Below are 26868 nucleotides of genomic sequence, written 5' to 3' on the forward strand. Positions count from 1 at the left end.
AAAATGAGTAACTATTGGAAGCAAAGGTCCAAAGGGATATGGGGAGTGGGAGGGGAAGGGGAAAGGAAAGAAGGGAAAGGAAAAATTATGAGAAAAGAAAAAAATGGAAACAAAGTCTATGTAAATAGGGAAGGGTGGAGGGGGTGAAGAGTGCACAGGAAATGGGGAAAAAATAAGAACCAAGATACATCATGTACAGGTACCAGCACCCAGTGATAAATGTAAACATATTGTATACCTAAAATGTACCAATAAAAGAATATAAGCAAAACAAATGAGTCACTATTATTATATAAATTATAAAACATCAAATGGCATTACAATAATGGTTTTTGTACTCTACTAACCTACCTATACATCTACCTGGCATACAGTTTTATTGAGATATATTCCAAAACACAAAATCAATAAAGGCAGAATTTAAGAGATCAGAGTAACTAAAAAAACTAAATGTTATACTTGTGACTCAATTTTAATTTTAATGAGCCTTTCCTACTTTACTAGTGAGCAAGTCTAATGATTTAAGACCTTACGACTAGTGGCTATTAACATAGAAGTGCATTTCAATTGACTTTTGATTTTGTCTAATGATGGAAGGCCCTACAAGCTAGTAGCTATTAATACGTCAGAGTATTTCCAATTGACGTCTGACTTTCTGTCTTGTTTTCCACATATATGAATAAGGAGGTGTACATTAGAATGCTGCTCTAACCCTTCATCAGTGGGAACAACTAGAAGTTGTCTGTTAGTTGTAAGGAATAGCACTGTGAGTAACTCTTACCACACCTACTGCAAGGCTTACAATTTGAATATATTCATTCAGAATTATGGTTATGTTCTGTGGCAAAATAGCAAGATAATTTTTGCTTGTTTGTAGTGTGTATTCAGTATTTGAGTCTATTTTGTTGACATCATTTGCATTTTATTTTAACAACTAAACCAATTAACCAATTAAGTGCAGGCTTCTTATTAGGGTTTTCCTCCTCTTGTTATTTATTTATAATTCTTTTGGTAATCTTTTGCATTTATTAACAGCAATGTTTTCTTTTTCATAGGCCTTTTGTATATCTCATTTCATTCTTTTGGCAAATACTAAATGAGTGTCAAAATTTGACAGTTTCCAGAGCTTTAGAGCAAAAAGAGAGTAATAAAAGCCAGTTCTTGTAAACTTAAGAAATCCGTAAATTTAAGAAATTTTTCTGAAGAGCTAAAGAAGACTGTTGATGACTGTTTGGCAGTAGAGTGACACCATCTTTCTTCTATCCATAATTTACCTTATCTTTTTCTCTCCCTTACCAATTTCACCACCCTATGTCACTTTCTTACGCCATCCTATCATCTACATTCCTGGCTACTTCCAATTAACAAATTAAAATTTTTTATGAAGAAAAGGTGGTTAATTGTACAAAAGTGACTTCTGTGGGAGTCACAAGAGTATAGAGATACCTGTGAGTTAATTCATGAAAACTTGACACATGCCATGGAGTCATTATTTATTTGTCAATCATGGCACATCAATAAAGAAATAAAGAGGAGGACATATTTCATTGATGCAAATTAATAAGTATAAAAGGTACTTCATTGGCAGGCATTTCTAGTGTAAAAATACTTTCTGTAATATGCTTGACCTATACACTACTGTTCTAATAATAAAAGAAGCCTCTTTTATTTTGAGACCTGAGCAGACACATGTGTGTGGATGTCAATGTTTATTCCTGATGTGCTTTTAACTGACTATAGTAAAGTAGTCCTTTTTCTTTTGTTTTTAACTAAAAACAAAGGTGAAGTAAGCCAATTCATCTGGGTACCAATCTTGTATCGATAGCTGATTTTACACAGATCTAACAAGGAGACACTATTGGTGATCATGTTTCTTCCAGGAGAGGAAGTGGACAGACAGCTCTGCAGAGATGCCATCCTGCCTATTCCTGTGGCCTGTGATGCCCCGTGCCCAAAGGACTGTGTGCTCAGTGCATGGTCCACCTGGTCCTCCTGCTCTCATACTTGCTCAGGGAAAACTACAGAAGGGAAGCAGATACGAGCACGGTCCATTCTGGCCTATGAGGGTGAAGAAGGTAAGGCCACAAGCTTCAGAAAGGATGTAGGTTCCTCAAGAAAGTTGAATACATTTCCTCTGTGTAGCCTGTCTAAGATGATAATCTATAAAATTTAACTAACAAAAAACGGAATTTAACGATGTTTAATATATCTTGACAATGTAGGCAGTTTGATTCTGTTTCTCAAATTTAATCTTGAAAATGGATCGTTAATAAAGAAGGAAAGACTTTCTTTTTTTTTTTTTTGGTACTTGGAATGGAACTCAGGACCTCATGCTTAAAAGTGAACTCACTCATTTTACTTTTGTCCATTCTAGTAACTCAACTTCTTTCTACTCTGAAATATTAAACCTGTGAAAAAGTCTGAAAATGGTTCCCCAAATTCTACATTTCATTTTTGTCTATTTCAGTAGTAAATTTTATCCTTTGAAAGTTCATTCTGCCATTTCAGAAAATCATCATATATGTCTAATAAGAAAATTTATTTTAAATCAATACCAGCATGACTATTGCTTCACTGAAAATTACATGTATTTTCTCCCATTCAGGTTTCTGAACAGAAGCTCAGAGATCCAGATGTTGCATATGTAGATTGCATTCACTTTTAAAGCATGTTGCTTAAATCACTTCACCCAACTGGGTGAAAAAATGCATGTTTATCACATATGCATTCCTCACTTGCAAGTTTTGTTATCAAAAAATTCAAACCTCTTGGTAATTGTCTCCTTAGCTGATATCCAAATGCTAATTTGGTCTCTGAGTAACTTGGTGATGTAATACCATACTTACTTGTGTCTTTCTGGAAAACAACACATGAGTAAGGAAAATATATATCTAAATCAAGTTTTTTCATTTTAAGCCATCTTCTTTCTCAAGAGTATAGGTATGCCATTTAAGTGTTATCAAGTTAAATCACTTATGTCTTCATACATATTTAGACATGATAAATAGTGATTTCCCTATGTAGTAAATATGCATTTCTCCATACTCCTTCTTAATTTGGGGGGGAATTTTGGTCAGTAACTTTTATATTTTTCCATTTATGAAGTGTTTTAGTGACACCTACCTGATAGTATTCTTTTTTAATCAAACTTTCTGTGTTTGTAATAACTATGGAAACATACCACTACCTTAGCCTTAACATATAGATATTTACAATAACATGAGGGAAAATTATATATAAAAAATCAACATATGGGAAAATTCAGAATTTTCATTTTAGATTCTGAAAATGTTTTCCTGATACCTTAATGTAAACTTAACTGTTTAAGTGTTTAAACAGTGAAAAGTGTTGTCTGTTGAAAAGTAGAAACTTTCAGAGAGAAAATTATGTTTCTTGTGCTGTCAAACAATAACTCTAACCTTACATAGATTATATTTTTACTTCAAACTCTATCCATTCAGATTATGTCCTGGGCTTCATTAAAATTAGATCTGTGGTCACCTTGCTTCCCATAAATCTATTACATTCTGCAGACACTTGCTGTGTGACTAGTAATGAGTGACTTTTTGCCCCGAGTCACATGACAAGAATTTTGCTATGCTTGCAAAAAACTCACCACTTCATTATTTCTTCACACAAGATGCTTCACACTGAAAGGTCATGCAGTCTTTTAAAGGCAGAAATTTATGATTGCTTTTTGTTATGCATCATTCACTTAATTTGAAAAGTTGTGACTTTGATAATTTTTATTTAAGTCTAGAAGCATACACAATTTCTGCTGGAAATTATGGATGTTTATATAATAAATCATAAGGGCATGAAATCAAAACCTACTTTAAAGAGCAAAATTCCCTGTGAGGGGGAATTGTTGCTATTTGTCTATGTTAATAACACATATAAAAACTGATACAATCATCTGAAATATTTAATGAAGTTCTCTTTCAGAATATCTTTATTTAATACCTATCACTTGCTGGACAATGAAATATATCTCTCTTGCTTAAAATAAGCCTTTTAAGATTCTGATCTATTTTTTACATGATTTAGGAAGTACAATTTTAAAATGTTTCTTTGATCATTAGAGAATATTTCATAATTTTTCACAAAACTTGGTCCTTCTATTATTTCTCAAAAATTAATGTTTTGTATGTGTCACAATTGTTTATTTTCTATGGAACAGAAAATTACTTGATAGCTTTTTATTACTTTTATTGGAACACTTAAGGTATACAATATAATGGCATGCATCATTGGAAATTTGCACCTTTACATAATCCATCTTGGTTCTTATTTTTTCCCCATTCCTCTGCCCTCCCTTCAACCCTTCCACACCTCCCTCTCTACAAAGACTTTGTTTCCATTTTTTCTTTTTCTTATGTTAATTCCATTCCCTTCTTTCTTTTCCCCTACCTCTCCCATTTTCCCTTCCCTTTTGCCCCTTTTCTTCCTATTTCACATTACCTATTATACCATTTAGACCTTATTTACACTTTCAGTTTCTCACACTAGAGAAACTATTCGATATCTACACGTGTGTCCTATATATTTCACTGAAGAGTATCGACTCAACGTGCATTCATTTAGCCATAAATGTTTCTCATTCTTTATGGTTGAATAATACTCCATTTTCAAAAAAACACATTTTCTTTATCCAGTCTCCTGTTGATGGGCAACTGGGCTGCTTCCAAGTTTTAGCTATTACAAATTGTGCTGCCATGAACACGGGTGTGCATATATCACTGTGGTATGATTCTTTTAATTCTTTGGGGAAGATCCCCAGCAGGGGAATAGCTGGGTCAAATGGGACTTCCAGTCCTAGTTCTTTGAGGTATCCCCATACTGATTTCCACAGGGGTTGCATCAGTCTACAATCCCACCAGCAGTGGAGGAGTGTTCCTCTTTCCCCACAGCCTGGCCAGCATTTGTTAGTGGCTCATTTCATGATAGCAGCCATTCTTACCGAAGTGAAGTGGAATCTCAGTATTGTTTTCATTTGCATCTCTCAAATGACCAGTGATGTTGAACATTTTTTCATATGTTTATTGCTATTTCTACTTCTTTGTCTGAGAAATGTCTGTTCATTTCAGATGCCCATTTTTAGATTGAGTCTTTAAATTTGGGAGGTCTGATTTTTTTAAATTCTTTATAGATTCTAGATAGTAGATCTTTGTCTAAGGGACAGCTAGTGAAAATTTTCCCAGATTGTGGGTTGTTTCTTTTCACTGTTGGTGGTTTCTCTTGCTGTGCAGAAGCATTTTAGTAAGAAGAAATCCCACTTGTTAATTGTTTGTGCTAGTTCATGGGCAACTGAGGTTTCATTCATAAAATCTTTTCCTACACCAATGTCTTCAAGAGTTCTAGTTAACCTCTCTTCCAGCTGGTTTAGTGTTTCTGTTTTAATATTTAGATCTTTAATCCATTTTGATTTTAGTTTAGTACATTGTGAGTGATACAGTTCTACTTTTAATCTTCGGCAAGTCAAAACCCAGTTTTTCCACCACCATTTATTAAAGAGGCTATCTTTCCTCCAGTGAGGGTGTTTGGCTCCTTTGTCGAAGATGAGGTGGCTGAGAGTGTCTGGAGTTGTTTCTGCATCTTCTAATCTATTCCACTATTTCCACTGTTCCTCAGGTCTGTTTCTTTGCAAATATCATGCTGTTTTTATCACAGTAGCTTTGTAGTACAGTTTCAAGTGGGGGGTTGTGATACCCCCTACCTTGTCTTTATTGCCTAGTATTTCTTTTGCTATTCTAGGTCTCTTTTTGTTCCAAATGAATTTTTGGATTGTTTTCTCCAGGTCTGTGAAGTATGCTGCTGGGATTTCAATTGGGATTGCATTGAATCTATATAGCAGTTTTGGAAGTGTGGACATTTTCACTATGTTGATTCTTCCTACCCAGGAGCAAGGGATGCATTTCCATTTTCTGATATCCTCTTGAACTTTTGTTTTCAGAGAAGATGTCTTTGATTTTTTTGGTTAGGTTGATTCCTAGGTATTTCAGTTTCTTAAATGCTATTGTGAAGGGAATTGATTGCCTCATTTCTCTCTCAGTAAGTCTGTTTTTTGTGTACAGAAAACCATTGATTTTTGTGTATTGACCTTGTATCCAGCTAATTTACTGAATTTGGTTATTAAGTCTAGAAGACTTTTGGTGGAGTTCTTAGGGTCTTCTACATAGAGTTTCATGTCATCTGCAAATAATGACAATTTGACTTCTTCATTTCCTATGTTTAGTCCTTTTCTTTCTCTTGTCTAATTTCTGTGGCTAATGTTTCCAAAACTATAAAGCACAGGAGTGGTGACAGTGTACACCCTTGTTTTGACCTGATTTTAGTGTGAAGGATTTCAGTTTTTGACCATTTAGTATGATATTGGCTGTTGGTTTTTCATAGATGGATTTTATCAGATTGAGGTAGAGATCATCTGTTCCAATTATGTGTAGGGTGTTTATCATAAATGCATGTTGGATTTTGTCAAATGCTTTTTTTTGCATCCATTGAAATGATCATATGGTTTCCGTCCTTTGCTCTATTAACATAGTGTATTACATTGATTGATTTGCATATGTTGAACCATCCCTGCATCCCTGGGAAGAATCCCACTTGGTCATGTTCTATGATCTTCTTGATGATCCTCTGCATTCTATTTGCCAGTATCTTATTAAGGATTTTTGCATCTATGTGCATTGGTGAGATTGGCCTATAGATCTCTTTTTTGTTTGGCTCTTTCTCTGCTTTTGTGATCAAGGTGATGCTTGCTTCCAGGAATGAATTCAGGAGTATTGCTTCCCTTTCAATTTCATTGAAGAGTTTAAACAGTAGTGGCAGTAGTTCCTCCCTAAATGTCTTCTAGAATTCAGCAGTGAAGCCATCAGACCCAGACTTTTCTTAGTTGGTAAGTTTTTAATTACATTTTCAATTTCATTGATTGATGTTGGGTCGTTTAGAATTTTTAGGTCTTCTTTCAAGTTTGGTAATTCACATGTATCTAGCAATCTGTCCATTTCTTCTATATTTTCCTTCTTATTGGTGTATAGGTTCTGGAAGTAGGTATTGATGATCCTCTGGATTTCTGCTGGGTCTGTTGTAATTTCATCCTTTTCATTCCTAATTGCATGGATTTGGGCCTTCTCTTTCCTTCTTCTGATAAGGTTGGGTAAGGGTTTGTCAATGTTGTTTATTCTTTTGATGAACCAACCCTTAGCTTCATTGAGTTTTTTGTATTGTTCTGTTAGTCTCCATTGCATTGATTTTTGACCTGACCTTGATAATTTCCTCCCTTGTATGAGCTTTGGGTTTGACCTGCTCTTCTTTTTCTAGAAGCTTGAGATTCAGCATCAGGTTGTGTAATTGAGCTCACTGTGTTTTCCTAATATGAGTATTCACTGCTATGAATTTCCCTCATAAGATTTGTTTCATTGTGTCCCATAGATTCTAATATGTTGTATTAGCATTGACATTTAATTTTAGGAACTGTCTGATTTCTTCTTTAATTTCCTCTTTGACCCATTGGTTATTCAGAAGTGTGTTCTTTAATTACATGTGTTTATGAAATTCTTGTGGGTTCTTTTGCTATTGATCTCCAATTTCATCACACTATGGTCTGATAATATACAGGGGATAACTTCAATTCCTTTGCACTTACTTAAACATGTTCTATGTGTGAGTATGTGGTCTATTTTAGAGAATGGCCCATGTGCAACTGAAAAGAATGTGTATTCTGATTTTGTGGGGTGAAATACTCTGTAAACATCTGTTAAGTTCATTTGTTCAAGAGTTTGATTGAATGCTAGTATTTCATTATTTTTTGTCTAGTTGATCTATCTGTTTGTGACAGTGGGGGTATTGAGGTCCCACACTACTATTGTATTAGTGCTTATATGATTTTTCATGTCCATTAGTCTTTTTTTACATAATGGGTGCATTAGTGTTTGGTGCATATATATTAATGATTGTCATCTCTTCCTGTTGGATTGTTCCCTTTACAAGGATATAGTGTCCTTCTTTGTCTCTCTTAATTAGTGTTGGTTTGAAATCCACTTGATCTGCAAAGAGGATAGCTACTCCTGCTTTTTGGGGGGTTCCTCTCTCATGGAGTATTGTTTTCCACCCTTTAACTTTCAGTCTATGAGTTCCTTTTTGAATTAAGTGTATTTTTTGTATGCAGCATATTGTTGGATCTTGCTTCTTGACCCATTCTGCCAGTGTATTTCTTTTGAATGGTGAATTGAGACCATTAACATTGATGGTTATAACTGATATGTATTGACTTATCCTTGTCATGACGTTTTCTTTTTGTTGGATTCTCCCCCCTTTGCATTTAATTTCTTGTCATTCCCAGTGGATTAATTCTTCAGAGCTTTCTGAGGTTGTGATCCTTGTTGTCTTTTCCTAGGATATTGTTTAAAATTTTTTGGAGTGCTGGTTTGGTATTCACGAATTTCCTAAGGTGCTCTTTGTCATGAAAGTATCTTTTTTCTCTATCAATTTTGAAAGATTGTTTTGCAGGGTACATCATTCTGGGTTGGAGGTTGTATTCCTGTAGGGCTTGAAATATGTCACTGCACATCTTCTTGCCTTAAGGGTTTGTGTTGAGAAGTCTGCTGTGATTCTGATGGGTTTTCCTTTGTATGTGATTTTTTTTCTTTTCTCTAACTACTTGTAGAATTTTGTTCTTCTATTGGGTTTCTGGGATCTTACCTATTATATACCTATATGTAGCCTTTTTTTGATCAAGGCTGGTTGAAGTCCTATGTGCCTCACTTATCTGTATGTGAGTTTCTTTTCCTCTATTTGGGAAGTTTTCTACCTTTACTTCTGTGAACAGTTTTTTTATGTCACCTGCACTCTCTCCTGTTTCTTCATTGACTCCAATCAGTCTGATATTATTCTTCTTTGCATCGTCTGGCAGTTGCTGGATTGATTTCTCGTGGTCCCTTACTATTTTTAAGAAGTTTTTCTTTTCCTGGTCACTAATTGCAATCCTATCTTCTACATCTGAAATTATATCTTCGCATCGGCTCATTCTGCTGCATCAACCTTCAGTGGAGTTTTTGATCTCCTGGAAATCTGTTTGCATCTGTTCCATCATGTTCCTCAGCTCCTCTATTTTTTTATCTGTGTCTGCTCTATATTTATTAATCATGTCTTGTACTATGGGCACAATCTCTGCTCTTATCTGAGAAATTATTTCTGATTTCATTTTTTCCAAATCCTCTTTTGTTGGCAGTTCAGGGAGTCCAGGTGGTTGAGTATCAGACTGTTACACTCATTTCCCTTTGGGGTTGCCTTAGTGGGGTTTTGAAACTTATTTACATGTCTTCTCATTTCAACAAATGCAGCCTGCTGTGCCTTTTTTGAGGTGACTTTTTGCTCACCCACTGGTCATGAATTCTCAGCAAGCCACTGAGCAGCCTTTACTCTGCTGCTCATCAGTGCACCAATGCCTGGGTTCAGAGTGGTGGCCTTCTGGATCCCTGAGCTGACCTGTTGTCTGGTCAGGCTTCTGGCTTGGGCCTGTGCACACTTGGGATGGTATCTAGGCATGACTCTCATTGGGTCCCCTATGTAGCTGTTGTCTGGGAGGTCCTTTGGTTGGGACTGTGCACCCCAATTCCTGTTGTCTGTACAGGGTTTGGCTAGGGTCACCACACACTTATCAATGGTATTGGGCAGGCCTCTGGGTATTTCTTGTGTGTCTGTACAGCTCTTCTCCAGGTGGTCGCTGGTTGTGGCCAATGGTATGGCAGACCTCTGGCTGAAACCTGTGTGCCTGTACAGCCCCTTTTTGGGAGGGCTTTTGGCTTGGGCTGGTGTGCCCGAGCCTCTGGGGTCAGTGCGGAGACCGACTGGGATCTGCCTGCAGTCACGCTGATCTGGGCCACACAGCTGCTCTCTGGGCTCTGGCATGCACTTATTGATGGAATGTTGGGCCTCTGGCAGAAGCCCATGCACCCATTTGATAGCTTTAAAGAAAAATACCATAGTGCCACAGTCGGAAAGTGACAGATGGAGTATTTAGACATGAAACTATACAATTTTCTGGTGAAATAACTGATAGGATAAGTCCACAATGCATAGTATATCTAGATTTATAATAAAAATCCTGCAAACTATAGTTTATCATCTTAGTCAGAAAACCATCATTAAGTGCTACAGTAAAGACTGAGCAATCTTATGTAATTAATACTAGAAGACTAGGTTGTGCTATGGTAACAGATAGCCCAGAAGTTCACAAGTTTAAAAGAATAAAAGTTTCTTTCTTCTTCAAGGGAATTTAGCTACAGGTCTTCCCACTTCAGGGTAGCCTGTCCTCTAGGAAATGTTACAGCATTTTACCACCCTCTAAAAACCTACTTCCACAGTCCCCATACCAAAGGAAGAAGATGCTTACAGAATCTATTGATTTATAAGCAGCAGCAATTAAATTCTTCATCTAAAAGTCATTTTTGTCATTTCCCACAGTCCATGCTAAAACAAGTCAGAACCATGCTTTCCTTCAAGGGAGATGCAAATAATATAATCCTACTCAGGCAAGACAAAGAAGAACACTGGTTATTGGTCCTGTCCCAGTTTATCCAGTCTTCTTCTTATGTATCTGTGACATATGTGTCTATATCTATATGCATAGATATGTGATATTGAATGTGTCCATGTGGAGAAGAATGTCTCAATTATAAAAAATACACACTAACATATTAGGGTATTGGGTATCATTTCATTAACTTCTAAATGATCCAGGAAAAATTATTGATGCTACACTTTAATTTTACTATACTTCTGAGATTTGTTCAAAACTAAAGTTAATAATAGTAATAATAATAGAATAAAAACAATTTCTTATGTAATTGCTCTCCAGAAAATGTTGAATAATATTATGTAATCTAATATCAAAAATACACAAAAATAGTTATTAAATTATTCTTTCTGAAGTATCATTTGGAAACTAAATCACAAATGGTAGCCACTACAGATACTTACTATACTGGAGAAAGTAAGAGTAATTCTTTTTACATTAAAAAAAAAGCATTTGTATTTCTGTGTATTTTGTGTGTGTGTGTATCTTCTTCTGGTTAAATAAGATTGATAATTTACTTTTTCAACTTTTTTCTTTATATTATATAAACTGAACTGTAAGATTTGTCCCCAAAGGTACTTTAAAGTTATGTTGAGAAACTCTAAAAGAAAGTAGTCTTTTATTAATGAAGTCTGGCCTATATTTAATATAGGTTATGTTGAGTGTGAACAAATAATTAAAATTGATGTTAGATTTTTAGGCTGGTCAATTTTCTGAATGCCTGTGGAGATCTTCAACAAAATTCATTTTAGAAAGAAAAAATTATTTACAAAATGTTTTTCACTGAGCATAGTAACAGTTATTTTTCGTTATTTAGTTAATTATCCTTATAGAACAAAAATGACAAACTATTTACTTTTGCGAAGTTCAGAATGATCTGACCTAACTTCATCAAATACCAGTGTTCCTTTACATCTGCTTTAAATATGCAGATAATAGATGCAGATTGAAATAGGATTATGCTACATTTTCTCAAATAATTGGTAGTATTCAAAAATTATATTTTACAATACAAAACATGGAGGAAATATTCTTTCTATTTAACTCATTCAATTTTTACAGTTAATCCTAAAACACAGGAAACAGTAATATTTGCTAGAGGAATTCAAGGAACCTAGTATCAATAATCTGAATGCAGACATGCATATTTTATTTTCTAAGTAAATACTAGCACTTCTTCATCCTTCCACTATTGACTTTGAAAAGGAAATTGTGCATCAATCTGTCCCTTATGACCACCGCACAAGATTTATTTGGGCTCCACAGTGGGAAGTCTCTCTCTTTCCACCAGGAGAAAGGGAGAAGCAGGATTTGCTGTGCTGCAGCAGACTCTCCTGAGTATCAAGCTGATACTATTAGTCAGTTCTCCCAAAGCACAGCCTTTTCAACATGCTTTTCACCCACCAGTGGTCTGCCCTGACAAGGATTTGGGCTACAAGTGCAGACAAATTTAGAAACACCATATTCCCTCTTCATAGCATGGGCCTGGGCCCCTTCCTTGTTCTTGTTGCCAGTTACTTTCACATATGAACTCTACCCTTCAATGGACTACAACAATATTGCTAATTGTCAAAGTTATACCTGTCTGCATGCCTTTGCTTTCATTTACTTTTCTTCTGCTTAGATAAACTTCTCCTTCCTTCTCTATTTTCTACTCTGTTTTTCAAAATTCTACCCTTTCAAAACTCATCTCAATGCCTACTACTTCAGATATTTTTCAGTCACCAGAACATAATAAAATCTTATTCCTCTGAATCCTAGCTACATTAAATACCTCTCTTAACATAATTATTACATTTCATGTAGAATAACACTCATCTTTATGCTTGTCTTATCACCCTTCCTATTCTTTTCTCTGCATATAGGATCTTGAAAGTAGCAGGAGCTATTTCCAAACTCTGGTTTCCCTTGAAGTATCCTGCATGAATTTCACAAAAAATACACATGCATACAATTGTTTTGAAGAGGATTCTTTATTTATCTATCATATGAATTATAAGAATATGAATGCTAGAATGAAAAACACCATATCTTGGATTGAATTTATCCTAAGAAAGTTTTTATGAAGTTGTTGGGAGGGAAAAAGTCACTTTTTTATTTCTAAAAGATAAGTTTCACATACTTGGTATTCTTATGGAAACATTAAGGTTTATTTATATAGCAAAATTTCATTCAGGTCTCATAAATTCCTTGCTTGTGATGAAATGTTCGAAAATATAAATAGTGGTAACAACATGAAGCATATATTTTTATTTATAAGAAGATTTTTACAAATACACTTATTACTAATTTTGCATAGGTCACATTTTATAATTTCTCCAGTACTCTGAAAACATTCTCAAATGTGTGGAATTAGATCTTCCCATAAATAATAGATAATACTCAATATTTATTTATCAATTTTTCTACCAAGCTGTTATTCCCCAAACAGCATGATGATGCTTCAGTCACTGATTACTCCGAACCAGACTTCCAAAATTGCCATATTGTTGTTCTAATTAAGACCGCATTGGGGCTTATCTGTGCAAGGGTCCCGACATCAGACACAAACTGCTGATGTAGATTTAATATGGACTGGAGCAAGAAAATAAATAGCCTTCATGTCTATAAACTTAACAGCTATCTTGTAGTTCCTAGACACATTATTCTGATGTTGTAAAAGGTTTTTTTTTAATCATTTTTCCAAAGCCAATCAGTCAATTCCAATGTCAAAAACAATTCAGAGCCTTAAAATAACAGTTTAAAAACCACACTTATATTGACGCTGAAAATGTATAAGTAAAGGAATATTTTATAGGTGAGTAATTTTAGGATTAGATATAAAGAAATTTATAAACAATTGTAGAAGTATATGTATAAAACTTATAATTAGTATGTGTTTATCTGCAAGTTAAGATCGAATAAAGCCAGTGCCTCAGGGAATGTGCAATAGGAATGCTCATTTTCTTCTCCCCAATTCAATTAGTATATTTTAAGATTCTATTCTATTCAAATCCTTAACTTCTTTTCAGGAGTTACCAGGGTCGCTGAACTGAATGATGGAAGATAGGATATGAGCTGTGACAGATATTTTCACCTTCCTCAAAGGAGGGAACATTAAAGAAGTCCTGTTTAATGCAGGTTATTCAGATGTTAAGACTACATTCAGTACTACATAAAGGATTCTAAATTGCTATTAAGTTCTTACATAAACTGCTTAATGACTTATTTACTGAATAGAGAGACATCCTTAAACATAAGGGAAATAATATCTGAAGATCATTTCAGGGTGTGGCCCTGGAATCATATTATCAATAATGTAAGCAACAAATTCCTCCCAGTTCTACCTATACCAATATAATTTTTTTTTTCATAATTGGCATCAGAAATACCACAGTGGTAAAAACTGAGCTTTCCAAATTCTTCATTGTTCCAGTGGCTGTCACACCAGTTTGAGCTTAGTCAGTTAATGTTTTAAATACAACAGCTGTGAATACAAAATGAGGCCCCACCTATGAAGCATGTATAGCAGGGCTAGCATATGAAAAGCATTTCACACCATATTCTATTGATTAAAGGATGTATATGTCTTACCCTTATGTCTCTGGATTTATTGCAATTTACACTTAGGCATTTTGAAACTACCATGGTCGTGGAACACTTGTGACAGTTGTCATTGCCTAAATTTGTGAACACTGTTATTCTGGTGGAATTGGAAGTCCCATATTCTTTCTGCCAAAAACAGACAAGCAAACACAGCCATGGACTATCTGAGGAAGGGAGATAAATCTTAATTGTTTGCTTAAGACTTACATCAACAGATGGAACCAAACCTAGAGAAGAAAGTCAGTATCCTGAAAGAAAATTCTGGAGACAACGAGAGAACTCTATAAGAAATACAATATAGGCAACAACTTTGATAACACAGATGATGATACTGTATAGGAAAACAGCCTTCCATGAGTGTGAGTTTAAAAAGGACTCAAAAGGTTTGAACTCTGTGAGTTATTTGAATACCTCTCCTTTTAATATATTCAAGAGGGTGATGTAAATAAACTATGCAATTGTTACACAAAATTATTTTAATAGCATAGATGAAAAATTAGAGTTGAGCAGAAGTCATTGCATCATAGTTTAATTTGCATCCATTTGTTTTTATTTGGGACACATACAATGAATGTGCATTGCACAACCACTGAAGTATCAGATTTAAGGAATATTATCCTGAGAGGATGGCTTTTCTATTAATGCTCTGGAAGATCATAAAGTGTCATTCAATCTTAACATGCCTATTCCTAGTCACCCATGAACCTAGCACACTAAAATAAGCATTGTTTTAAAACGTGGAACTAAGACTCTTAATTTGGGGCATAACATTTGAAAACTCACTCAGTCATCTTCATGCACAGAAGCTCAACATTACTGTTTCTTCCTGTTGGTAATCATATGGACTTTATTGTACCTCAAGTTCAACTTCTCTGGAGAATAATACCCTATCCCTTTAAGGTCCTCCATAGTCCTCAGAATCAAGTATCATGTGCATCACATGTTTTTGTTTTTAAACTAAGAACTCTTAATACACTTTATTGGCAAAAAAAAATTCTCCAGAGACACTTTCAATATGCACTTTAACCTTAAACAATTAAGAATTTAATAAACAGTTTAGTTACTTTTAGTATATATATGTTTTTTATTTTTAACACAAAGTCAAACTTTAAAACTTATACACAGAAAGCAACATATTCATAATTAGCTTTAGTATTTCTTCATACTAACACACTGAAGATGTTTACATTTACTAATGAGGAATGCCAACTAGATCATGCTAAACTGCGGTAAGATTGATCAGTAATGTTTTTTCTAGTAGTGCGCCAGTAAAATGCTATGTGCTAAAAAGTGGAAGGTATCTTAGTTGTTAGCCATGTTATTTCCAAGGAACAGAGAATGGTAAGGTTCTTGTTGGTTCTATGTTTAATATGCTATCATTGTCCATTTTTATAGGTGGAATTCACTGTCCAAACAGCAGTGCTTTGCAAGAGACACGCAGCTGCAATGACCATCCTTGTACTGTATACCACTGGCAAACTGGTCCCTGGGGACAGTGCATTGAGGACACCTCAGTGTCATCCTTCAACACAACTACAGCTAGGAATGGGGAGGCCTCATGTTCTGTTGGCATGCAGACGAGAAAAGTCATCTGTGTGCGAGTCAACGTGGGCCAAGTAGGACCCAAAAAGTAAGAACTTTGCAATGATAACAGTAAATCCTGTGTTCAGCCATGCAGAGGATTGGCTCAGGATTCATTTGCTTCATGAAACAGAGCGTTTTGATGCTTGTCATACCTATCCTCAAGAGTAAGATTTGTTTGTTTTGAATGTCAGCTGCTGATAAAGCTGTAACAGCTTCAGAGTCTTTTACTTGGTGTCCATAAATTGTACATAAATCTTTCTATCTGGTACCTACTTTCTGTTTTATAGTAGCATTTCCTGCTTTTATTAAGCTAGTGAAGCAATGAAAGAAGTACTTGCTCTAGGCCTGGCTGATCAATAATGACAATATACAGAGTCCTAGCAATGTAGGTCATCCATGACCTCCTATATACCTGTAGGCTATGGAGGCTGCCAATCCACTTTAATTGGGTAGTAGCCTTGTATGATATGCCTTTCATTTCCCCGAGAAGATACTTTATCAAAAACACTGAGGCCAAACTTATTATATCTTTCAGTGGTTAAATGAGTAAGCCTTTTACTTCCAAGAGACAGCCTTGGGATAAGATGACTGTCATGATAAGTAGAAAAACTATCAGTTTCTCATAGTGGTTACAGATACTGTAATAGCACGGCAAATGATTTGCTAGAGGGAAGAACAAAGAACCAGAGAGTTGGTATATTATATGTGCTTTGTAATAAAAACAAACAAAGACAAACAATGCACAACTGGAATAATCAATTTTGAGAGAAAATTAATAAATGAAATCTGAAAGCTATCCTTTTGAGGGTGAAAACCTATTTTGTTTTGTTTTTGAAATTTAAAGAGCATAAATTCTGAAACAGTCAAATCATTTTAGTCATATGGATCATGAGAAGTAAAACCAATCAACCTTCCATAGGTATAAATGTCTCCTCATATTTTCCCAATAACTAATCAAGTGGTCAATTATTGTATGTGTTCTTAAGCGTGCTGAATAATTAATTCTGGCCTCAATTTTCTGTCTCTTGAAAACAATGAGAAAAATTACCAATTTAATCACTCAATAAATGTTAGATCATTATTTTTCATGAGAATTTAAGATACTTCTTAGTATTCCTAGAATATGGAAACAATTAATCTAATTAAGTGAAAAGTCCAGAGGAGATAAATAAGAATCCCATTCATTGTGAGTTGATTTTATCTGGACAGAACTCCAGACATTAAACATAGCCCCATACTTTGTTTATATCATTTGAAACTTGAAAACATTAGAAAGTATATACCAAAATACTTTAATAAATTGAGAACACATCCCACATGTTCAATAGGTAGCCACAAACCAACACTTTAATAGAAATTATGCTTAAGTTGTGATGAATCTGACTCAGGAGATTATTGTATAGTAAATTAAAATTCAATGAGAGCAACAACAGGAGTGGAAGTTGCAAGTTTGTATTCACTTCAGAATTGCAGAACCAACTACTTGTGGTGTAGGATGAAGGTTATTATACTGTTCTACAAGTGAACTCATTCTGTCCCTGTTCTACAGTTAATTACCTTTCAAAAGTTGCCATTGAACATTTTTGCTGGCTGATGGGGGTACATGAATACAAGCCTGTGTGTGAAAGACACTGTTGGGTTAACATCACTAAATCATTCAATAGAAGAGTGTCCTGAATCCCATGTCAGAACACCACAATAATTCATTTAAAACTACCTTTGTCTTTGCAGCCTATATTCAGTGACCTGGGTACATCTATGGATTAGTGAGATTTGCCCCTAAAATTTTGGAAAATTAAGCAAGTATTCCGAGTTCAGAAGAAAATGTCATTGCCCTTTTCTCTAAATGCTAGGTTAAATTCAATGAACACTTTCCAATACTGGTCATTTGAAACAAAAACGCAAATAGAAACCTTGTTTTAAACTCCTCTTAATAAAATATATTACCATGCAATGGTAAAATCAATGTTATTGATCTTATCTATCCTCCCAAGTAACAAACTTCAACTCCTATCACATCTGGTTAATTTGACTTTGAATAAGATTTGCGGGGGAAAAATCAATTCCTTGATTTAAACCACAAACACTAAATACAAACAGTATAAGGGAAGAAAGGAACATGTTGACTGAACCAATTGCCTCACCAAAAGAAGTCTGAATTTATTTTATTGAATGTAGTCTAGGCTGTATAATTTATCTTTATGTGTTCATTTAATGACTTTGTTGTTAGTAATTTTGTTCTCCACAGTTAGCCAAGTATCTTGCTGTGGCTATTTCTAAACTAAAACAGAATATTTGAGGGTTGTTAATGATAACACTGTAAATTCTATTGATTTATTCAAGGTTAATATTTGGAAAGCACACGACTGGGTAATGCCCTCCCATCATTATTGTCATAAAATTGCCTTATTGAAAAGGAGTACTTTCAATAATAATTACTGACCAATAATTTTTTAGTCTCAAAAGAACTGGATTATATGTGAGATTTTACTGCAGAATGATCTCTGGTTTAAAAAATCAACATAAATTATAATTCTAGTGATTTACAATCTAAATTGTAACAACTTGTTAGTTTTTTTGATTCACATGCTAATTTCTTTGTTGCTCACAACTTTAAATAGTCACAGCAATCAGGAAAACCCAACCATATCTTCAACATAAACCAAGGAGATTATTTTGTATTAAAATGTGAAATCCTATGTATTTTAAAATCCACTACCAAATCAGTCCAAGTGTTTTAAAGAAAAGCGAACACGTAGCTATACAATTAAATAAAGCTTCATATTTGTATATGAGAAAGGGCATATAGATAAATAATTACATATAAAATATATCAAAATGATGTAAAGGTATTCTGAGAAATAGATAAATGATATTGATTTCTTTCACTCATAGATCAGTTCTGTAAACCTAATTAACTTACTTGATAAAAGGTGATTTATTTTGGTCTACAAAAAAATGTGGCTTCTCCAATGTGGCATACAGTATTTTTCAATCCTGTTACTTATTAATAAATTGTTATTATTGATCAACTATTTTTATTTTATTTATAGGTACCCACTCCTTTTTGCTTCAAAAATGATACTATAGGTACAAAAACATTTTAAATACCATAATTAAAACTAGAGAAAAATGGAAGGAAAACATATTCTAAACAATACCAGAAAAAAACCAAAATTATTTATTGTAATGATTTACACATTTTTACTAAATTATGATTTATTTTGAAGTACACAACTGCTGATACATTATTGTTTTTTGAACATGTACCGTGTAAAGAATATACTCCACTACACATTTATTTTATGCTAAACATATTTTTTAAAAGAGAGTATAAAATAACCTGTAGACTTACAATAAGCAAAAGGCCTGTTTAGTTATACAAAGATCTAGAATTGGGTCCTTAAATTGGTAATTTGAATCCCACAAAATTTCTTATAAAGCATAGTACACTATATGCTGGTACAGAGATTATTAAAGGATGAAAAATTATAGCTGTTATATTTTGTTCTAGATAACACAATTGCTATTATTAAATCTCCACATTGTAGCTTAAGATGTCTATTGAGATACAGTTTGAAAGAACAGATTTGTGTGAATACTAGTTGACAAAAGCAGAAAGTCTCTTGGAAGGTAAATAATGCAGTTTGGTGACAGATTTACAATTTTAGCAATGGAAATTCTAAAGTTATCTGGTTTTCTGGCTTTATTGTAGAGGCCAAATAGTTTCCTTTTACTGTTTCTAGGTGTCCTGAAAGCCTTCGGCCTGAAACTGTGAGGCCTTGTCTACTTCCTTGTAGGAAGGACTGCATTGTGACTCCCTATAGCGACTGGACACCATGCCCCTCTTCATGTAAAGAAGGTATGGTTTGAAGAGTTCTGAAAGCTCTTCACCCAGAATTTTCACACATTAGGACTTCCAGATTCTTCTGCCTGAGCAATTGTGAATCCACAAAGAACTATGTAATCCTGGGTTGGCAAAAGTACCATAAAATTTTAGTTTCCCTGAAGAAATAATATTTTTTAGAGTAACAGAAAGATAAGTTTTATGCCTGAAACTGACTTGAAGTCATATTATATCAATCAAAGTGAAAGGATAGTAGATCTTATTGTGTGAATAATTTTACATTAATTCTTAAAAATATATATTAGAAGGACCGGGAGTTTAGCTCAGTGGTTTCAATGCCTGCTACACAAGTTCAAGGACCCGAGTTCAATCCCCAGTACCAAAAAAAAAAAAAAAAAAAAAAAAATATATATATATATATATATATATATATATATATATATATTAGTCTTCCATGTTATAAAAACAATACACAGTGATGTTATCAGTACACATGGCTCGCAACCTACTTACTGGCAGAAATAGCATGGGACTAGATTTGCTACAGATTCTATTATGCAGTCCCAAAATGAGAATAAAGGAAAGAGAAGAATGGCCAGATTGTTTCTCTGCCAACACAATGTGCCATGAGACATCTATGAGATGAATACTTGTTCCCATTTTGGTTTAGTTTTCTGTTTATGAAAACATAAAAGAAGCCATGAAAGAAGCCTGGATAATTCTTTCCTTACCCTCCAAAACAGGATCTTTTCTCATTGCTTAAGAGAAAGGTATCAACATCTTCCAGGTGGCTTACGCAATAATTGAGCATCTTTTTTCTCAGTACCACAAATGACAGTCTATTTCTTATTTTACTCCCCCAACAAACAGATATAATATTTCTTTGATTCCCTTTATATTTTTATTTATGCTTCTTGACTCTCATTATAGAGATTGAATTAAGAACCAACTTCTAGTTTAAAAACCAACAATTTTAACTTGCAAAAGTGTATTTACTTTAAAGATGATATAAATTTAATAAAGAGTTATTTTTATAGTATAATTAACATTTTATATAGTTGAAATATGTTTCTTTTTAGGTTTTTTCTATTGAGTGCCCTTGAAGTATCAAATAAAATTAAGTTACAAACTGTGCATGGATAGTCAATTTTTGTTTTTAAAGCCTTTTAAGGATCTCCATAGCTGTTAAGAAAAAAAAAGGAATTACAACCATTAGCTTTTTTAAAATGTTAATGGCATAAAATTACTAATAGAAAATGTCATTGTGTAGCATTTTTCTCATATTTTTTCTTTTATTCCTTTATTTTCTTGAAGAGCTAAATAATATAATATCACTCAGTTCCCAATCAACAAAAGTATTATACCTTTAGTTATTATTTTTGTAGTAATTGTTGGCTACTCATCATTCTATTAAAATGTTATTCATAATACGGAATATATATACTTGCAAATTTTTTCTTTAAGTTTTATGTTTGATATTTCAAAGACTTCTAGTAAGATGAGAATTGAAGTAAATGACCAAAAAGTTAAGAAGATTAAACAGAAAGATGTTTGAAGATAAGACTACATAGTTACTGAAGATAGAAACAGCAAGGGATGAGCAGAGGACTGATGCAAGAGACAACAGAAAATAAAATCATTGAGTAGGAGAAGATATACTTCAGGGTCCAGTGCCTTGAATACAATAATCATGTAGTTATCAAAGACAACCAAAATAATGGAAAGGATGAGGAGAAAGTACCACAGTGACAGAGGTTCTAAGGTCACTAATGAGATGTCTTAAGGGGACTGCTACAAGGTAGATAGCTGATGGTAAAGTTAATTTCAGGAACTTAAAGGAATTGGAGATTCTTAAAGGTAGAAGGAGAAAAAAATGAATGAGCAATACTAGATGGAGCCAGCTTCCACTGGCAAAAGAAATGAAGGAAATTCCCCATTAAAAGATTGAAGAGGATAGATCATGTGTTCTATATGGGTGCAATGATAGAAGAGCTAGAGGATGGAGAGGAATGAGAAATTGCACTAGGGTTTGCAGGTGCGTAGTGTTATGTGACTGGGGGATGGAAAAAGAACCGGAGACTGGGGAAGTTTCATTTAGTATGCTAGGTTTAGTTGGACCGGTCTCTTGGGAGAAAGTAGGTACTGCTGTAAGAAAAAGTGCATGGTGCCGCTAGGAGACTATTTTTCCCTGGGGTAGTGGTGGCCAAGGAGTGCAAGAACGCCAGATCAGGAATGCACTCTTGTACAAGCAAGAAGCACTCAGAGAGGTAGGGCTGTTTGGCTGAGCAAAGGTCATGTTGCCAGGAAAAGAAGATCAGAACTTTCCACTTTATTTGGCAACTGTATGTTGAGTCTCCTAGAACAAAACGCTTTCAGAAACCCCGTGTCACTTCCCCATCACTGGCACAAAATACTCAATACCCACAACTTAACAGAAGAGGGATTTATTTTGTTCACAATTTCAGTGGGTTCAGTGCATATTTGGCAGAAACTTCATGGTGGAAGGGCCTGGTGGAGGAAAACTGCTTGTGTGATGATGTATAGGAAGCAGAAAAAGAAAGGAGGAACCATGCACACGAATACACCTTTCCAGGTAACTCCCCCAGTTGCCCACCTCCAGCCATGGCCCACCTCCAAATAGCACATTCAGCTACTGAACTCATTGGTGAGTATAACGCCCCCACGATCCCATCATTTTCCCAAAGCCCCACCTAGGAATACATGAGACTTTGGGGAGATATTTTAGATCTAAACAACAACAAAGCCTAAATGGAGTCACTTAGATTTAAAATGAATAACTGGTATTGTGTATTTGAAAAAATAAAAAAGATGGGGGCAGGAGTGATGGAAGAGGTCATTGTTGGGTAACAGTCGCAAGATGCTTTGTACCTGAAGAAGCATTTTCTGTTTTGTTGGTTTGAAGGCTGTAATTGACCAGGAGGAGACAATGTGTCATAGAAAGCTAGTCTTTTGTTATGGTGAAGAAAATAAAGCAATGGCAGGAGGTTACTTTTCCCATTATATGCCAAGAAATGGGAGTAATCCAAGTGTCACTGAAATTACACTGACTTTCACACACAATTTAAAGTGCTAAGCAAAGTTCATTGTTCTAGGAGAGATGATAGCAATTGAAAATTAATTTAGGGATGAGGAGGTTCTTTATACTTCTGTAGGTTAAGTCTAAATTTTATAAGAGCTTTGAGTTTATTAAAGTATGGAACTATCCTCCCCTATAAAATCACTTTAAAGAGATAAAATTACACTTTAGTGTTGCAGGAAATGAAATAGAATAGCTTATGATGCCAGGAAGTTATTTGAAATTTTATTCAGCCATCTTCCAAGATATACCTTGAAAAATCAATGCTGATAAAAATCAGTATTGAGTAGAATGTCATTTGATCCTCAAGTGAGTATACTTGTTAACTTTTAAAATTTTTTTCATAAATTTTAACAAGACACAAAAATAGAAACTATCTGTTCACAGAAGTTATTTATAACTCTAATCTTGAAAAAAATCAATGCTTTTGATCAAATAACATTTGATCGCTCAAATTCTACTTGTGCCTTTCTAAATTTTTTTCTACATTTATTGCCTTAAAAGACAGAATATTGTAAAGGCAATGTTCTACCTTCATGTGATTAATCAATCATATACATAAATTACCCTCAATGATCCAAAAGCTAACCTTCCATTTGTCTTCTGTGTGAAATATTTTCCTTTCAATATTCTATCACTGTGCTGCTCAACCCTGCCATTTAATCCACTTTCAGCTTGAGAAATCAGTTTTACCTGCCCTTTAAATCCTTCCATCAGGTAATTTCTCCAGTGAAATTTACCTTGAATGTCTTAAAATATCTGAAAATGCTAGAACTGTGTTACAGATAACATATCCTCTGAATCTGAGTACCCTATATCACACAATTATTTTCTGGATATGTAGTCCCTTTTTTTAATTCCCATTTTTGATTGGTATTTTCAATTATAAACACAACAATGGGTGCCTTTATTTTTCACAGCCCCATTATTTCCAGTGGGATAAAAAAGACAATTTTCTTAACCCTCAGTGCACAGATACAGTACCCAGATGTTTATTACTTTAAGGGACTATATAAGAACAAAAGAAGATACTAATAATCCAATTGAGGAGATGTGAAATAAATGTATCTGTTAACTCAGCAAATACAAATACTTATTAAGCACATCTATCTATAACTACTACGCTAAGTGCTAAAACACAAAGTTGAACAGAAACTCTATATGTATGTTAACCACATATAATAAGTTGAGCATAGACACACACAAAAATTGTGAGAAGAAGCAGCTTCCATTTTTCTTTTAAATGTGTACTACAGATCTCCCATTGTCTCATCTCTGATCTGAAAGCTCTCTAACCTAACTGAATTCTATGGTACTGTAACTCTGAACACACAAGCAATTTAACTGTAATCTAAGAAGAAACGGACCCCCCAGAGAGTAGAGACATGGATGTCATGACACTTCCCATATAACAACAACATTAAACTTCCTCTCTGGGTCCTGCAGCTTTGAAGTATTCTCCTTTAATCAGGTCACAATCTCTATCCTGCAAGCTGTACAAAGTTGAGGAGCTTGAACTTTTTTATAAAACTATGTGCATTGCCATTGTGGAATGAATTAAGAAAGTACAAAGAGTAGTCATAGTCTTACATCTTGTGGATGAAAAATCACTAAAGGAATGTTTCAGAGTTGTACTTTTGTGACATTTTTGCTTTCAAAAATATGAAACAAAATAGAATTGAAACACTAAAATTTAGTTGCTTCTTCCCAAATGGACAGTCCTGGCTATGCACCAAGTGACATGTGCATATGTAGTTAATGAGTAGACACCTTAGTCTCTAAGGTACTACTGATACTCAACACGTTATCCCCTTCAGTTCCTGATCCCTTAGTATCAATTCTGTGTCTGATTTGTATCTGCAAGTTGAGGAGGTCTGGAGTCTGATTGCCTGTAAGAATTTTGACCAGTTGGGAAAGATGCTCATGTGTTTGTGCTCTTTTCCCTGTTGGGAAATAAAGATCTTCTTCCTTACCCCAATGTTAAGCTAATGATGAGAATGCTCATTTAGTTTATATTGTCTTCAAGAAAAGGACAAGTCATAAACATAAGACAAAAGAATAGAAATTGTAAAAGAAGGGTGGAGGAAGTAGCAAATGAGGGAATGATGAAGAGAACAGGAAAGGAAAGCTTATAATAGAGAATCAAAATTAAATTCCTGCATTTGAGAAGAAAATTAGCTCTGAGATTCTGATGACCAAATCAAAAAATAGAACCATAATGGATTCTTAAGAGATTATCAAGGGAAACAAAATTTCTCCTACCCCTGAATCATTACAGAAATTTATCACCTGGGCCTTAAAGCAGGAGAGTCATTTGGATAATATAATAGATGGAAACTCCATTAGCAATCTATTAAAATTCTGATCAATTTCTTAGATCTTCCCTGGATAAATCATATTAAATATGTGCAAGTTGGAGCTGGCATCAAACTAATATTATTACAACATAAAGTCCATGACTGTATTTTCAAGTAATTTAATTCTCTATTGCCATTACTTTCAGCCCCCAATTCCCTACTCCATTACCTATAGTGCTCTAATTATTCATTAAAATGCTTTATGTAATCATTAATAGTATAGGTTTTACTCCCCCTACACTGGGAATAAGGCTTAAAAAATGACATGTGAACCTAGAATCTTAAATTGGCTCTTCATCACAATTACCTGGCAGGCTAAAGCATGATACTCAAATCCAGCTCTCAAACTTTCTGATTTATAGCTCTGGGTATAGGCCTAGAAATCTGTTGTTGTTTTTAAAGATGTTCTCCTTTGTAGTCAGACATTTAGGAGTCACTAATCTGATCCACTTCCTGCCTAATACAGGAATTCTCTGTAAACATGGTTCAAATCAGTTGCCCAGACCACGTGGAGGGATGTTATGACATCATGAGAAAGGATGTTCCATTATACAATAGTTTTAATTGTCAAATTATATTTTTCCACAATCACAGTAACTTTAAAAATATTTCATTTCATTTCTGATTAAATTTAATTGTTATGGACTGCTAATTCTTTAAAGATTCTTTGATTCTATGTACCAAACAGTAAATGATTTTGCAAAAGAATATAAATGCATCAGGAGTTACACTGTCAACATAATTCTTTAAAAAGTTCTTTTATAAATGAAACCATACTACGTGGCCATTTAGCCTTAAGTGGCAAATTTATACATCTCTTTCTAATCTAAAAAATGTTGAACATCCTTATATCAATAATACTGTCAAGTTGATGTCTTTACCGAAAATAAATCTTAACTTTTTTCTATCTTTAAACATAATTTGGAGTTCTTTCCTCACAGTAATTATTGCTACTTTCAACTGCTTCTCTAAAAATAAACCTTCCTCTAGGAAACCACTTTCATTTTGCTACTTACAGCTCTGATGTTTACAGTGTGACCTGAATTGAAGGTCTTAGACTGTTTAACATGAATAATAAGTGACTGGAATAATTTACAAGTTATGCGTTTCAAATTAAGTGAATAACAAAGAAATAAAATTTCACATTATAACGTTGAATATATCCTCCTAAGGAAGATTCATTACGTGTGAATGAGTCCCATGTGGTAAACAGGGCTATGTGAAATGGCATGAAAATAAACTTAGGTAGAGGAATATAATTTAATTAGATCTGTCATATTTCTCAAGGGGAAAGAAATATACAAAAGAGCAATTACTTTGTAACTGCATATTAAGAAGAAGAGTTGGCTATGGAACTATTTTCTCTATTTTTTACATTTTAAAATATAAATTGATTGGGTTTTCAACATAATGGTCTTTGGGAGAATTTAGTGACAATCAGACTAGATGAGCCCTCTCATTCAGTGATGTCAGAGACTGTGTCACTGGAAGCAGTGTTATTTCTTCAGTTCATTAGTATTTGCAGGCTTTTTCATAGTCCAAAGTACAGAGGTTAAAAAGCTGCCTCATTCCAGGGTACTCCAGAGTCAGGAAGCAGTCTCGACATCGGGTCATCATTCAGGTACCAGCCAATGGAGGCCGAGACTGCATGGATCCTCTCTATGAAGAGAAGGCTTGCGAGACCCCTCAAGTGTGCCAAAGCTACAGGTAACAGAAAAACCAATGCAAGCAACCAAAGCCCTTGCAAAGACCCAGTCCATCTGCTGTCAGACCATGAGCAACGGGGGCCAATACTGTTCCTTCCTTAGGCACATTGGAGTTG

General features: G+C 34.4%; 1 protein-coding gene across 1 annotated transcript in view; it reads left to right on the forward strand.

Moving 5' to 3' along the window:
* Positions 1–26868, forward strand: part of Thsd7a (thrombospondin type 1 domain containing 7A) — a 423447-nt gene that overhangs the window by 320358 nt on the left and 76221 nt on the right. Inside the window, exons 7-10 of the mRNA XM_087204666.1 lie at positions 1881–2075; positions 15557–15791; positions 19492–19607; positions 26621–26753. Of these exons, the coding sequence (XP_087060792.1) occupies positions 1881–2075; positions 15557–15791; positions 19492–19607; positions 26621–26753 (679 nt within the window). The remainder of the gene's footprint in view (positions 1–1880; positions 2076–15556; positions 15792–19491; positions 19608–26620; positions 26754–26868) is intronic.

This window comes from Heterocephalus glaber, unplaced genomic scaffold (genome assembly GCF_053883595.1).
Source record: "Heterocephalus glaber isolate CG9 unplaced genomic scaffold, H.glaber_assembly_v1.0 deba00000546, whole genome shotgun sequence".
Lineage (NCBI taxonomy): Eukaryota > Metazoa > Chordata > Mammalia > Rodentia > Bathyergidae > Heterocephalus > Heterocephalus glaber.